The sequence below is a fragment of the Symphodus melops genome (genome assembly GCF_947650265.1).
Source record: "Symphodus melops genome assembly, chromosome: 13".
Lineage (NCBI taxonomy): Eukaryota > Metazoa > Chordata > Actinopteri > Labriformes > Labridae > Symphodus > Symphodus melops.
Window position 1 is genome coordinate 14,115,964 of NC_136703.1, and position 12,321 is coordinate 14,128,284.

The window sequence follows — 12,321 nt, forward strand, 5'->3', positions numbered from 1 at the left end:
GCCTGGAGGACAACAGCCTCTGCACATGTGGTGCTCCCCTTCAGTAAACATTTGAAAACCATGGTAGAAAGTTACCAGAGATTTCAACTTCATGCTCTGCTGTAAAAAAAAAAAACCCTTTAAGCTCAGGTTGTCTGATGTTCAATAAAACAATGTGTAAGAATGAGCACATATTTAAAATGCATTTTATTTTCCTTTACAAGAAACAAAAGCAGACAAAGAAATAAGATGAAGGGGAAGGGGAGTGGGAAAGCTGTATATAAAGAGATGCAACCTCTTGCGTCCTGAAAAAAATATGTACAATTCAAAATAATATCCATACAAAACATGCCACATACAATAAAAATGATCATTATATTTATTCATATTCCCTAAAAGTATCTCTGCTGTACAGATGCAACATCTTTTTAAAAAGTAGGTGAGGTTAAAAAAACGTCAATTTTTTTCGAGCAAACTTTATTAAATTAAAAGATATGCAGAGAACTTAAATTAAGATTCAGAGAAGTTAAAAATTATTCAGGCTAAAATCCAGTGAGCGGCATAATGTCTCATCATGGTCTTCCCTTGAAATAGAAACATACCAAAAAATATATATATTTATATATATCACTGCTTCAGATACTTGATCAATATCTACCACTTCAGAGAAGGTCTCCATTATACTATGAGAGTGCAATTCATTACCAGGTTAAGTATGGGGTCGACTGAGTTTTACATCATAACAAACATTAGGCCAAGGAACCATTTCACGAGGTTTACCAACACATTCACTTCTATAGGGAAGATATCAAAAAGCAGAACACTAACAATAGTCCAGGGAGTTCAAGATTTTCCATTCAAGAGTATAGTAATCCAATTGTGACCGATTAAGGGACAGGTTTTGGTAATCAACAAGCAGTAGCATAAATAAGAAACAAATTAAACACGGACAATATTACATAAATACAAATGCTATGCACCATTGTACTGCTGTACTCGAGAAGTGATTTTCATGTCTAATAATCCAGCACACTCCGCATGAATCCAAAGTGTTTGTGTCATCACGTCGGCCTCTCGTCTCACCAGAGAGTTAGCGGACGCGTTTCTCAAACCTACTTTAACAAACTCGTCTCTGAGATCTTATAGCAAAAAACACTAATAGAAAAAACAGGTAAATGCAAAACACTCTGGTTCATATACATAAAGATATTAGTTTGCCATTTTACATATATTTATATTTATATACAGCTTTATCTTTGTTAAAATGATATCCAGTGGTTGTTGTCGTTTTTCAATTTTATCTCTACACTTTTTGACTTCCTTGATTACAAAGAGGCTGAATAAAGAGTCGCTGCCCCTCAAATGCATATACTTTATATACAGTTTGTACAACTTTGCATTTTTAATTCATGTGAGGTCTTAGGTTAGGGGGAGGAGGAAACTAAGTAGTATGGGAAGGTGGAGTTTGTTTGTTTGTTTTTTATAATCAAAGCTCCCTTTAAAGACTTTTTTTCATTCATCTTACATAGAAATGAAAACAAATGCCCTTTTTTCCAATAAGTCTTTCCCTGCCATCAAGTTCAGCCCTGGAGAGGACAGTACCAGCACTAGAAAAAAAGCACACTACAAGGAGGGGTGGGGGGGGAGTAGAGAGACTGCAGGCTGGACTCAGGCAGAGGAAGACTTACTACAGTAAAGTTTAACAACAGTCCACTAAAGAACACAGAGAGGAAGAGGCATGATTTTTAGGTTTAAGGTTGAGTTGTGAAGAGACCTGTTGGGAGAGTAAAAAGCATTTCATGGGACAGTAGTCATGCATCCACCAGCTGGTTTTTCAACAAGCGGGGGACTTCAATGTAATGAACATGGTTCAACTGCACGCTTGGTCGTCTTCTTCAAAGACAGAGTGTCCTCGGATACTAGCGCCATTCACACACTCACACTATTATTGTGTTGAAGCAACTTAGAAGGTGGGTGTTATTGTGCTTCCACACAGAGTACAACGTGGTGTCCAGACACAAAGAACAAAAAGGAAAAAAAAAAAAAAGAATATCCAGGATGATTCGGTGGCATGGAGGACACCCGCTAAGCTTCTGATTGTGATTTTAATGCAACATCTTATCAAAACTGTCATATAATTCCTCTGTATAAACAATTCATGAATAATAATAATAATAATAATGTTGGCTCATTATTGTGAATCAGCATAGAGTAGATAGAGCAAACCTGCTGCTTAAGTTTCCCTGCTTGTCCGAGAAGCCCATAACCCCCCCCCCCCCCCCTTCCACAGTAGCAGTTAACATTTTTTATACAAAGCAGTCACTTCCCGCGATATCATTGAGGTAGACTGGGTCCAATAAACCCACCATGGGACTCCAAACAGTCAGAACATCTGGTGCCTCTGGAGCCACAGATCAATAGCATCTCCGTTTTTATATTAACTTACATCTTTTTTTTTTTTTTTTTTAGGTTTTTCTTTTTTTAAGTTTCTTTCTCTCCATCGATCATATGCAGTTCTCACGCAGAGCCACATCGAGATTGTCTAGCTAGCCAAATATCCGTGTTGTCTTCATTGATGACTTGATGGGAAAGTGCCTTTTCTGGGAGGCAAAGGGGGAGGGGTGGTCAGGTGGGACAGGTGATAGGTCCGACTTAAAACATTAAAAAAGAAAAAAAAGAAAAAAAAAAATTCATCATTAGTTCATTCTTAGTATTTTTAAAAATGGCTTATCGTCGAGTATTGATATCAGAGGGGGAATCATTTGGTAGATGTTGAAGGTTGTTTTCCAGCCGCTGTAAGCTTATCAAGGGGGGGGGGGGGGGGGGGGGGGGGGGGGGGGGGGGGGGGTGGGGGGGGGGGGGTTACTCGAGGAGAGGGTGGTTCACTAGTCCAAACATGAAAGTTAGTGGCACCATCAGGTTGCTGTTGACAGTTTGCTTGCTTGTATTGATTAATGCTCTTCAAACCTTTGGCTACAGGTGTCCACGCCTCCTTCCTGCTCGTCTTTCAGATCAGCTTATGCACTGGCTATGTAGGATTTCAAAGGCTTTGGCGCGAGAGTGTTCTGGCACCTGCATGAGGGGAAATTCTCCCTCCTTCTTTCTTCTGCTTAGTTCATCCACTTCCTGCAGTTCCATGCTCCACAATGGCACGGGATTTTGTGCTGATCGTCCTCAAAATCAAACTGGTAGTCGTAGGTCAGCTGGGGTCAGGGAGAAGACGAAAACAATGAACTTCATAAACAAGCGTTCAAATATATTGATCAAATGTTTTTTTTTTTAGTTTCTAAGTTGACTGTACCTCCTCTCCCTTGGGGATTCTGCGGCTGGAAATGATGATAATCTTGTCTTCTTTGTCAAATGTTACGACTTCTGCAACACAGTTGGGGGCACAGGAATGGTTGACGTAGCTGGAAAAAGGAAGAAGAGAAAAAAAAAAAAATTAACAATACATTAAAAACACAACTGTTAAAAATATGACATCAGATCACAAATGAACACTCACCGAGCCGGGCCGCCTGTGAGAGTGGCGTCGATCACCTGCTCATTGTTGATGCGGAACATATAGATCCCACGGTTCTTAATAAAAGAAGAGGAGAACAAACAAAACAAAAAAAAGATGATGCACACATTCAAACTAAAAAAACTCTGTTTGGTGTAGGATATTCATATCCAAACTGTTTCATGTGTGTACCTGTGACTCATAGATCTTCTCCCTGCGATTGGCCACTTCGTTTCGGATGACTGTGCCGATGTACTCGATGACCATGGTGTGCTTCTCCAGATCCTTGGCAGCGTACAGACCCAGGCCCTGAATGCGTGACCTCGCCAGATACACGTTGTTCTTCCACTCAGTCTTCAGGCGACGATACTGGGACGACTTGGAGTGGACAAACTGCTTGCTGTATGGTGTGTTGAGCTCTCCAGTGAAGGTGCTCTGGTAGGCCTTTGACACACTGGTGCTGTTTAGAGTGTGAGGCCTTGAAACCAACAGAAGGAGAAACTGTGAGTGTGGATCCTGTTATTTGTCAGATGTATTCAGAGAAGCATGGTTTGTTGATTTCAACAAACTCCGATACGGCAAATTAAGTCTTTGTTGAGCTTCTGCTTTCTTTGTTGGCTACAAACTGAAAATCCTTTCTGACTGGTCAGTTTAAAGGATGCTAAATTAACAAGATACAGGAGTAATGCCCGGTTCACACGGCAGGATAATGAGGCCAATTTTGGCCCAGATTCTCCCCTTCCGATAATCTTAAAGACGCCTCGATCACCGTAAAATAATCTTATAAGATAATCCTTCCATGTGTGGTGTGTTGAGACTGCTCACACACCACCTCGTGAAAACGAGCACGAGCCCGTTGACTGTGACGTGTAGCCAATCAGAAAGCGAGGTGACGTAGTGGTGAGGAAACGTCAGGAGCATGCAGGGAATCCAAAAATCAAAAGCATAAAACGGCTGTCATGACGCACCGCCTCTTCTTTTTAAAACGTGTTTTTTTTTGTTTGTTTGTTTTTCAGATAAAAAAACAGCACAAATGATCGCCATTGCGTCCTCTTCGTCCGCCATGTTTGTTGACTCTGGAATCACGTGTGTGTGTGTGTGTGTGTGTGTGTGTGTGTGTGTGTGTGTGTGTGTGTGTGTGTGTGTGTGTGTGTGTGTGTGTGTGTGTGTGTGTGTGGTCCCTAAGAGTTGAGAAATCGGCCGACAATTTGAAAATCCTGCCGTGTGAGCCGCACATTAATCATGGGATCACACAGTCCAGCTGCCTGTGACTTATCACTCAAATATTTCTTCCTCACCTCTTGCACTGTGTGGGAACCTTGGGCTCAGAGCGAGCGCTGCCTGTGGGATTGATCATCAGAGGGAGCTCCATGAGTGGATGGCGACCGTATCTGAACTGGTAGTTCTGACAGTTCTCCACTCCAGGCAACTGAAAAGTGCACAAAGTTACAGAGAATCAAAAGACGCGTTTGTAGTTTACTATGGGAGACTACTATTGTTTCATTTATGCAGACAACAAGTGTCCGCTTCACTTATAAGTGTGAGACGATGAGCACCAAACAGTGACGCCGGGTAGATTCTTTTATACGAAGAGACGCTCTTACCGACTCAGTGATGCGCATGACGGCATGAATGGTGAGGCCATACATCTCCTCCCCCTTCAAATGTTCAGTGAACAGCTTTAACATGGACGAGTCATCTCGGAGTTTCGCCACCTGCTGAACCACTCGCTCCCATATTCCTTCACACAAAGAGACAAACAGTCAGTCCATACATGAAGGTTGAGAAGGGAACATGACAGTGTAACATCAGCTCAGAGTTAAGTGCATACCCTCTGGAGTAGTGTCACGGTACTGCAGGTCCTCCATGCCCTGTTCCAGAACTCGCACCTCGAACAGCGGCCGACCATCGTCCTCGCTGATGCGGCAGCGGTAGCGGCAGCGTTTGTTGGGCAGCCGCGTGCTCCAGTAGATGCGCGTGGCCTCGTAGCCCACGGGGAAGATCGCAGTGGGCGAGTGGAAGTTAGCCATCTGGGAGGGAAGCAGCTGACCAACGGAGTGGAATATGAGACCGCCGACACGGAACAGGTGAATCCTGTCGCCTCGCTGCAGGATGCTGGCAATCTGCTTGACCTCGTCGCGCTCGATGTAGACGCGCCGTAAAACTGCAAACGCCATGAGTTCGTCTTCGCTGGGGCCCTTCAGCTTGTGCTGGGTGCACAACATGGTCTTGTCTTTGAAGAACATGCAGCGTGCTCGGATGGCACAGGCGAAGTGGTAGACATTCGGGCAGCGAAGCCTGTTGCAGCTGTTGGTGGCTCCCGTCTTCTGGCAGTATGCGCAAAGGGTCCGTAATCCTCGACGCAGGGCGACCTCCACATTGATGAGGGCGCCGCCCTGCGTCTCATACACCTCTGTAGACCACAGGGCACAGTTAAGGTGCACCCACAGGTCCACGTCGATGTTGAGAAGTCGGCCCGGCCCATCTGTTGCTCCGTCCCCCTCCTCGTGGCAGAAGCAGCATTTTCGTTTATCTCTGGGCAGCTTGTCTGGTCGAAGAGTGATGCGAAGGCGCTCCATCAGCTCCGACACCTCGCGGCTGCTCTCCTTCTTAGAACCGCCCTTACGTATTGTGATGACGATCTGAAGACGTTTCCAGCGAATCCCCTTCCATTTTTTCACCTTGGGATGGACCACCTCCTCATCAGGGGAGAGAGGCCTGCGCTGCTTTACAGCCTTCGGGGAAGTCTCCAGGCTGTCGTTGGGATCTTCAGGAGGTTGAGCCAGATCAGTGGCCGAGTCCTCTTCCTTTGGGGCAGGACTCTGATGGTCTTCCGTAGGTGCGGTTTGATCCGGAACTTCAGAGGGAGTCTCTGGCTCTGTGACCGACTCTGGAGGAGCGGGCTCGGACTCTGGGACTACAGCAGGTGGAGCAGCCTCAGCAGAGGGATAACCACACTGTTCGGGTTCAGTCTTGATCTGGACAATGGGGGGATTGGAGGGAGAAGGGGATGGAGAGGCTGTGGCTTCAGCTTCAGCTTCAGTAGCTGGGAGCGATGGTGGAGGAGGCGGAGGGGACGGCGATGGGGGCGGAGATTCCTCCACTGGTAAAGCAGGAAGGTGCCGCACATCCAGGTCGCTTACATTCGTTGTGTAACAGTGCTGAGCTGGTTTATCCTCTTTATCTGGGAATTCCTGGAAGAATGCAAAAAGATACAGCTTAAAAAAAAAAGACACTTCATAGAAGGAATTTTAAAACAATTAAAAACAACGCATCCTCAAATGACCTGTTTTATAAGTGCCAGGATGTCCACTTGTTTCTTCAGAGTACAGCCTGGCAGAGAAACGTCAAACTGTCTCAGCCACTCATCCTGGCTGGGTGACGGGCTGTCCTTCGTGCACAACGCCCCTAGAAAACACGACCATATTTCAGTTTTAGTCTTATTGGATCAGTACACTTATATTCTTCCATTGATGTTTATTATCCATCTGTATTTAGCAGTGTCGTCACACTACTACTGCTCAAACTAAACACAATATCTGTACATCAAAAGAGAGTGAATAAACCAAAACAGTCATGTTCATCTCTTTAAAATATTTTTCAGTTTTTCATTACTATGTTTAATTACTATCACTTTTACATGAAAAATAAACCATAATCTTGTCATACATACCTGACTGTCCAGATCCTTTCCCATCCACTCCAGGCATGTCAGGGTTTTGGGAAGGTAAAGTCACCTCATACGAACCGGGCATCCTGATATTAAGCAGCTGGGCCATGGCCATCATCACATGGTTGAGTTTCTGGAAGAAATAAAAATCAGTTCAGGATTCGTTCACTGTGAAGAAAGCAAAGGAAAGGTAACCGAGACTTGAAGAGAAGGCAGGTGTCAAACCTTGGCAGCAGCCGAGGACAACATGAAGGTAACCGACACCTCGTTGTTTTTGGCCTTGTCCCAGTGGTTGGATGTGGACACTACCTTACTTTCAGCTTCTTCAAATGGTTTGGTTTCTGGGAATGCTACAAATGAAAATATGCAAATCAGTCTTTTTGAATATATTTAACAATAAAAAGGTCAAATTAGATTATGCTCAAACAATAAGAGTTAATACACCACATTCAGGATCTTCTCCCAAAAATGTGCGTGTGCACCGCAGCTTTTGTTTCAGGGAATTAGTGGTCTGAATGTTGTATAATACCTGGGATGGCAGTGCGAGGGATGACGGGGATGATGGGGGATATTGCTCTCTCGGTCTCCTCCTCTTTGGGCTCACGTAGGTGGGGGAAACGAGGCGTTGCATCTCCTATGTTGCTCTCAGGGGAGGACGCCGGGATGATACTTTCTGAGGCATCCTCATCGTCACTCTCCATCCTGTGAAAATAGTTAAACATGACATTTATAGAAGATCACCAACAATAAATCCATACTTTTTCAAGTTTACAAAGAACCCAGGAGAGTAGTCCCATTGTACCTGATGTCCTCGTTCTGATTATGTGGAGGAGTGGGGAGAGCTGCGAGGATGTCTACACTCTTCACCTCCGCTGTAACGGAATCTGGGGAGAAGATTCAATGTGTAAGTAAACATATAGATGCATCTATTTATAAAGGGCTGTCAGCATTTATTTCTTAATCACATGCTATTTTGTCCCTTCAGAAACACAACGGATAACACCGAGGTGTCTCCCTGTCGAGATGGAAAAGAACACTGCTGCATTTCTGAACGGCTTATTTTCCCTTATTGAGTCAAAGTAACATCCACCCAATGACACTAAACACTTTTATTAGCATTAGCATGCTTTTTTTCTTACAGCCCACAGTAGGTGTTTTTTTTGTTTTTTTCATTGCAGCTGACTGGAGCTCAGGTTGTGGCATTTGTCATCAGTTACGCGTTAATAGGACTTAAAAAAAGTTTTGAATTGTAAAATAAAGAAATTTAAATATGAAAATGCTATCAATCATTATTTACTACTGAATTTCAGCGATTGATTGTGATTTTATGAATAAATGGTTTGACAGCCAAATCCCTCTTGGCCTACCCATTGGTTCTTCAGCTTGCTCTGTGTCTTTTTGAGCTTCAGACAGTTCCTCCCCAGGAGTCACTCCGTTCAGCAGCTTGTGTTGTACTGAGGGCGGAGGAGTAGGTGGCAGTGATGATGGGGGTGTTGGGGGGTTGCTGAGATTACTCTGTAAAAGCACAAATCGTTTTTCACATTAAATGTTTTGAAGACTTTTTCTTTAAGAAGCGTTACCCAATAATAAAGCCTGGGAGAGCGAGCCTTGGTGCATGTTGACATTCAGTTATACCTTAGTGAGTAATTGAGAGTAGTAGTCTGGGATGTTGTCCAGCACTGCGTTTCCAAAGCATCCTTTGAGCGGGGCTTTACCATTGGCTGGGCTGCTTCCGAAAGGGGCAAATAGATCCAGACTGGCAGTAATTGATGGTTCCATCAGAGGTAGCAGAGACAGACCCTGGAAGGTAAATGTCAACTGTTTAACATAATGTACAAAACACTTCATATTTTTTAAATTGTATTTTTTGAAGGAGATTTAAAGTGAAAAACTGTACCTGTTTGAGTTGCTTTATCAGGGCTTCTGCACTTTTTCCTACTTCCTCCTTTTTATTTTTCTTGCGTGCATTGGGCCCTCGGTCTCCAGCTGCCTTATTAGTGCGCTTTGGCTTCTGTGCAGGAGCTCTTTTAGATATAGACTGTAAATCCTGTGTGGGTTGAGAAAATGAGGTGAAGTTCTCCCCCACAAAAATATAATGATAGTTAAAAAAAAAAAAATATGAATGCACAAAATCAAAACATACCTCCATGTTTCGTGGAGTCCCTTGAAGTTTTTGTTCCAGCATTGCGAGTTTACTGTTGATGTGTCCATTGATCTCATTGTGGATGCCCTCAGAGGGCCTCTGCGCAGCAAGCTGAAGGTTCTTGGTTCTCAGGAGTTTCTGCAGAAGTTGCTGTCCGGTCTCAGACCTAGGGCCTTGAGTTCCAGGGTCTCCAGCATTAAAAAGGCCTGTATTGTTTCCACATGACGATGCGTCGCCCATTGCTTCTCGCTTTATAGCCCCAGGATGAGCCTCAGCCTCACCATCACACTGAACCTCTCTTGGTTCTTGTTTAATGTTCTGTAGCGTCATCTTGCAAAGCTCACCTCCTCTAGAGATTTGTTGTGCGTCAGTAATGTGGCTGTCTGGGACCTGCTGGGGATGTTGCTGTGCATTCATGCCTTTTTGTGGACCGTTAGGGATACCTGAGGCTGTCTGCGATGTTTCATTGGTATATGTCTGAGCTTCAACTTTCATTCCTGGACAGTCAAGAGGACTCTTCGCTCCAGGTGACCTGAGTGGAGATGCCTTGACTTGGCTGTATGGACTCCCCCTCCCAGCCCTGCTGTCAGCTATCGGTGAGGAGACATGGGATGAGTGGGGGGATCCTGGATGGGCTGGGCTCATGCCGAAGGGACCTCTTGGAGAATATGCATTGGATGGAGAGCCCTGCATGCGTCCAGCTGCAGCAGCCATTAATGCTTGCTGGTTCTGGTTGGGGGTGGGTGGACGCATACCCATGGCCTGACTAAATGCATGCCTTTTTGGATCCCCAGGAGAGTTCGGCAAAGGCTGACGAGGAGATGTTGGCCGTATCATACGGCCCTGATCCATTTGTGGAGTGGGTATTGGTACCTGACCTCTCATCATATGTTGCATCATCTCCCCTGCTTGTGGCTGTTGTTGCCCAGGTACAATCATCCCCTGCTGTATCTGAGGAACGGCACCAGGTTGCTGACCTATTATGCCTGACTGTTGCTGAGGGCCAATCGCTACTGGCTTCCCCATGGCTCCGTAAGGTATCTGCTGGCCTTCCATCCCTGGCATCTGCTGCCCAACCTGTAGAACCTGTCCCGGGGGCATGTGAGGCTGTAACTGATTTTGCTGGCCTTGACCCATTGACATGCGCATCATCTGCCCTTGTTGGAGCTGCCGCTGGGCAATCATTGCCTGAATGTGCTGTACCTGCTGGTTTGGGGGAAGATTCCGGAGCTGAGGGTTTTGAGCAATGATCGCCTGGATGTTGATTGGAGTGCGGATCTGTCCGGGTGGGAGTCCAGGCCTCTGTACAATCATCCCTTGCTGCTGGGCTCTCATCAAGCCCATCATGGCCTGCTGTTTCTGCTGCTGGGCCATGAGAGCTTGCTGCTGTGGGTTATGCCCCATTACCACAGCCTGTTGCTGCCCAGCGTGGCTTTGGCCAAGGATCTGCTGCTGCATGCTAGGATCTTGTGACTGCTGCATGGCACTTTGAGCCGTTTGTTGTTGCTGAGCTAAGAAATCAACTGGCTTTCCTTCCTCTTTAATAGTCATCAAACCAGTCTTGTCCATACCGAGTGGAGCTTGCCTTTGGAGAGTGAGCTGAACTTGTTGGTGCTGAAGCACACCGGTTTGTTGGTTCCCAACAACACCTATTTGTTGCTCAGGTACAGACTGAGAAATTGTCTGTTGTTGCTGGGCCATATAAGCCTGGTTTTGCTGTTGTTGTTGTTGTTGCTGCTGCTGCTGTTGTAACTGATGTCTTCCCAATTCAGTTTGGTGATCATTTGTAGTGCCTTGCTGGGAAGTCTGATTGGTAGTGGAAGGACCCATCTGCTGTGGAGGTGTTCTTGAATCAGGGCTGATCCCAACCTCTTTGGGGGCTGAGTTTTGGTTGTCTGTAGCACCCTGTGGTTGGGGTGTGATACTTCCTGCTGAAGGTGAGGAACCCATCAGTGGGGTTGAGGGTTGGGAGTGCCCTCCTTGGTCTTGGCTAGAATGACCAATCAACTGCGTTTGTTGTCTTTGCTGCACCATTTGCTGCTGCTGAAGATGGACCAAATTCTTCGCGACATTTTGCTGCTGCTGTTGTTGCTGCTGCTGCTGCTGCTGCTGAGATGCAAGCATGCGTTGGGCCAGAATGTTCTGTTGTTGAGGAGTCAACTGGGCTTGAGGACCTCTGAGACCCGGATGGCCTGGAGCTCCAACCATTCCCTGCTGTCCCATCATCATCTGAGGCCTCTGTTGCTGTGGTACACCTGGATGGTTCCCAATAATCCCTGGCTGAGCTGGTATCATGCCTTGAGCATGATTAATAGGCTGTCCTCCGGGAAGGTTCTGTGGCATTGGAGCCCTGGACTGACCTGCAACCATTCCTTGTGGAACCTGCAAAATGCCTTGTTGATTGGCTTGGTTAGCAAGCATAATCTGCTGGGGGTTTGCTTGTTGTTGGGCCATAAGTGGATTTCTCATCATACCAGCCTGTGGCTGAGGGATTAAGCCAGACTGCTGATTTGGGTGTGGAATCACTTGCTGGCCCATCATCACCTGCTGCTGCTGCTGTTGCTGGAGCTTTGCCATCTGCATTCTATGTTGAAGCTGTCTCTCTTGAAGAAGCCTGGGGTCTGCCCCTTGCATTCCAGGCCCCTGTGGGAAAAATCCTGTTGGAGCACCAGGTGGACCTGGAGGCCTTGCACCCACTGCGCCACTGGCTCTCAGGACAGCAGGATGCTGTGGCTGGGCTCCACCCATAAAGGGCCCTTGTTGCATTCTGACAGGCATTCCACCTTGGGGCATCATGCCAGGGTGCTGGCCCATTACTGGGGTTCCCTGCTGACCCATAACCATCTGAGCACCCATCTTGGGAAACATGTGTGGTGGTTGGCCCTGTGCAGAATGACCTGGGGTAAGACCTGAGCCTTGTTGATGCTGCTGTTGCTTGCTCCTGTACTCTGCAATGAGATTGGTGTGCTCCTTCTGCTGCTTGCGTACCTAGAGTAAAATTATGAACGGGTATGAATTGGTATACAA

At 46.0% G+C, this 12,321-nt stretch overlaps 1 protein-coding gene across 5 annotated transcripts in view; it reads right to left on the bottom strand.

Moving 5' to 3' along the window:
- Positions 1-168: 168 nt before the first annotated feature.
- The window catches only part of kmt2d (lysine (K)-specific methyltransferase 2D), a 31,502-nt gene continuing 19,349 nt past the window's right edge, over positions 169-12,321 (bottom strand). For all 5 annotated transcript variants that reach the window (XM_079359254.1, XM_079359252.1, XM_079359253.1 and 2 more), the window contains 16 exons: positions 9,295-12,282; positions 9,049-9,198; positions 8,787-8,951; positions 8,519-8,666; positions 7,954-8,035; positions 7,681-7,853; positions 7,377-7,501; positions 7,155-7,284; positions 6,768-6,889; positions 5,313-6,675; positions 5,086-5,222; positions 4,780-4,910; positions 3,674-3,959; positions 3,485-3,558; positions 3,281-3,389; positions 169-3,182 (listed from right to left, as the gene is read on the bottom strand). In XM_079359254.1, the coding sequence (XP_079215380.1) occupies positions 3,090-3,182; positions 3,281-3,389; positions 3,485-3,558; positions 3,674-3,959; positions 4,780-4,910; positions 5,086-5,222; positions 5,313-6,675; positions 6,768-6,889; positions 7,155-7,284; positions 7,377-7,501; positions 7,681-7,853; positions 7,954-8,035; positions 8,519-8,666; positions 8,787-8,951; positions 9,049-9,198; positions 9,295-12,282 (6,276 nt within the window). In that variant the 3' untranslated portion in view covers positions 169-3,089. The remainder of the gene's footprint in view (positions 3,183-3,280; positions 3,390-3,484; positions 3,559-3,673; positions 3,960-4,779; positions 4,911-5,085; positions 5,223-5,312; positions 6,676-6,767; positions 6,890-7,154; positions 7,285-7,376; positions 7,502-7,680; positions 7,854-7,953; positions 8,036-8,518; positions 8,667-8,786; positions 8,952-9,048; positions 9,199-9,294; positions 12,283-12,321) is intronic.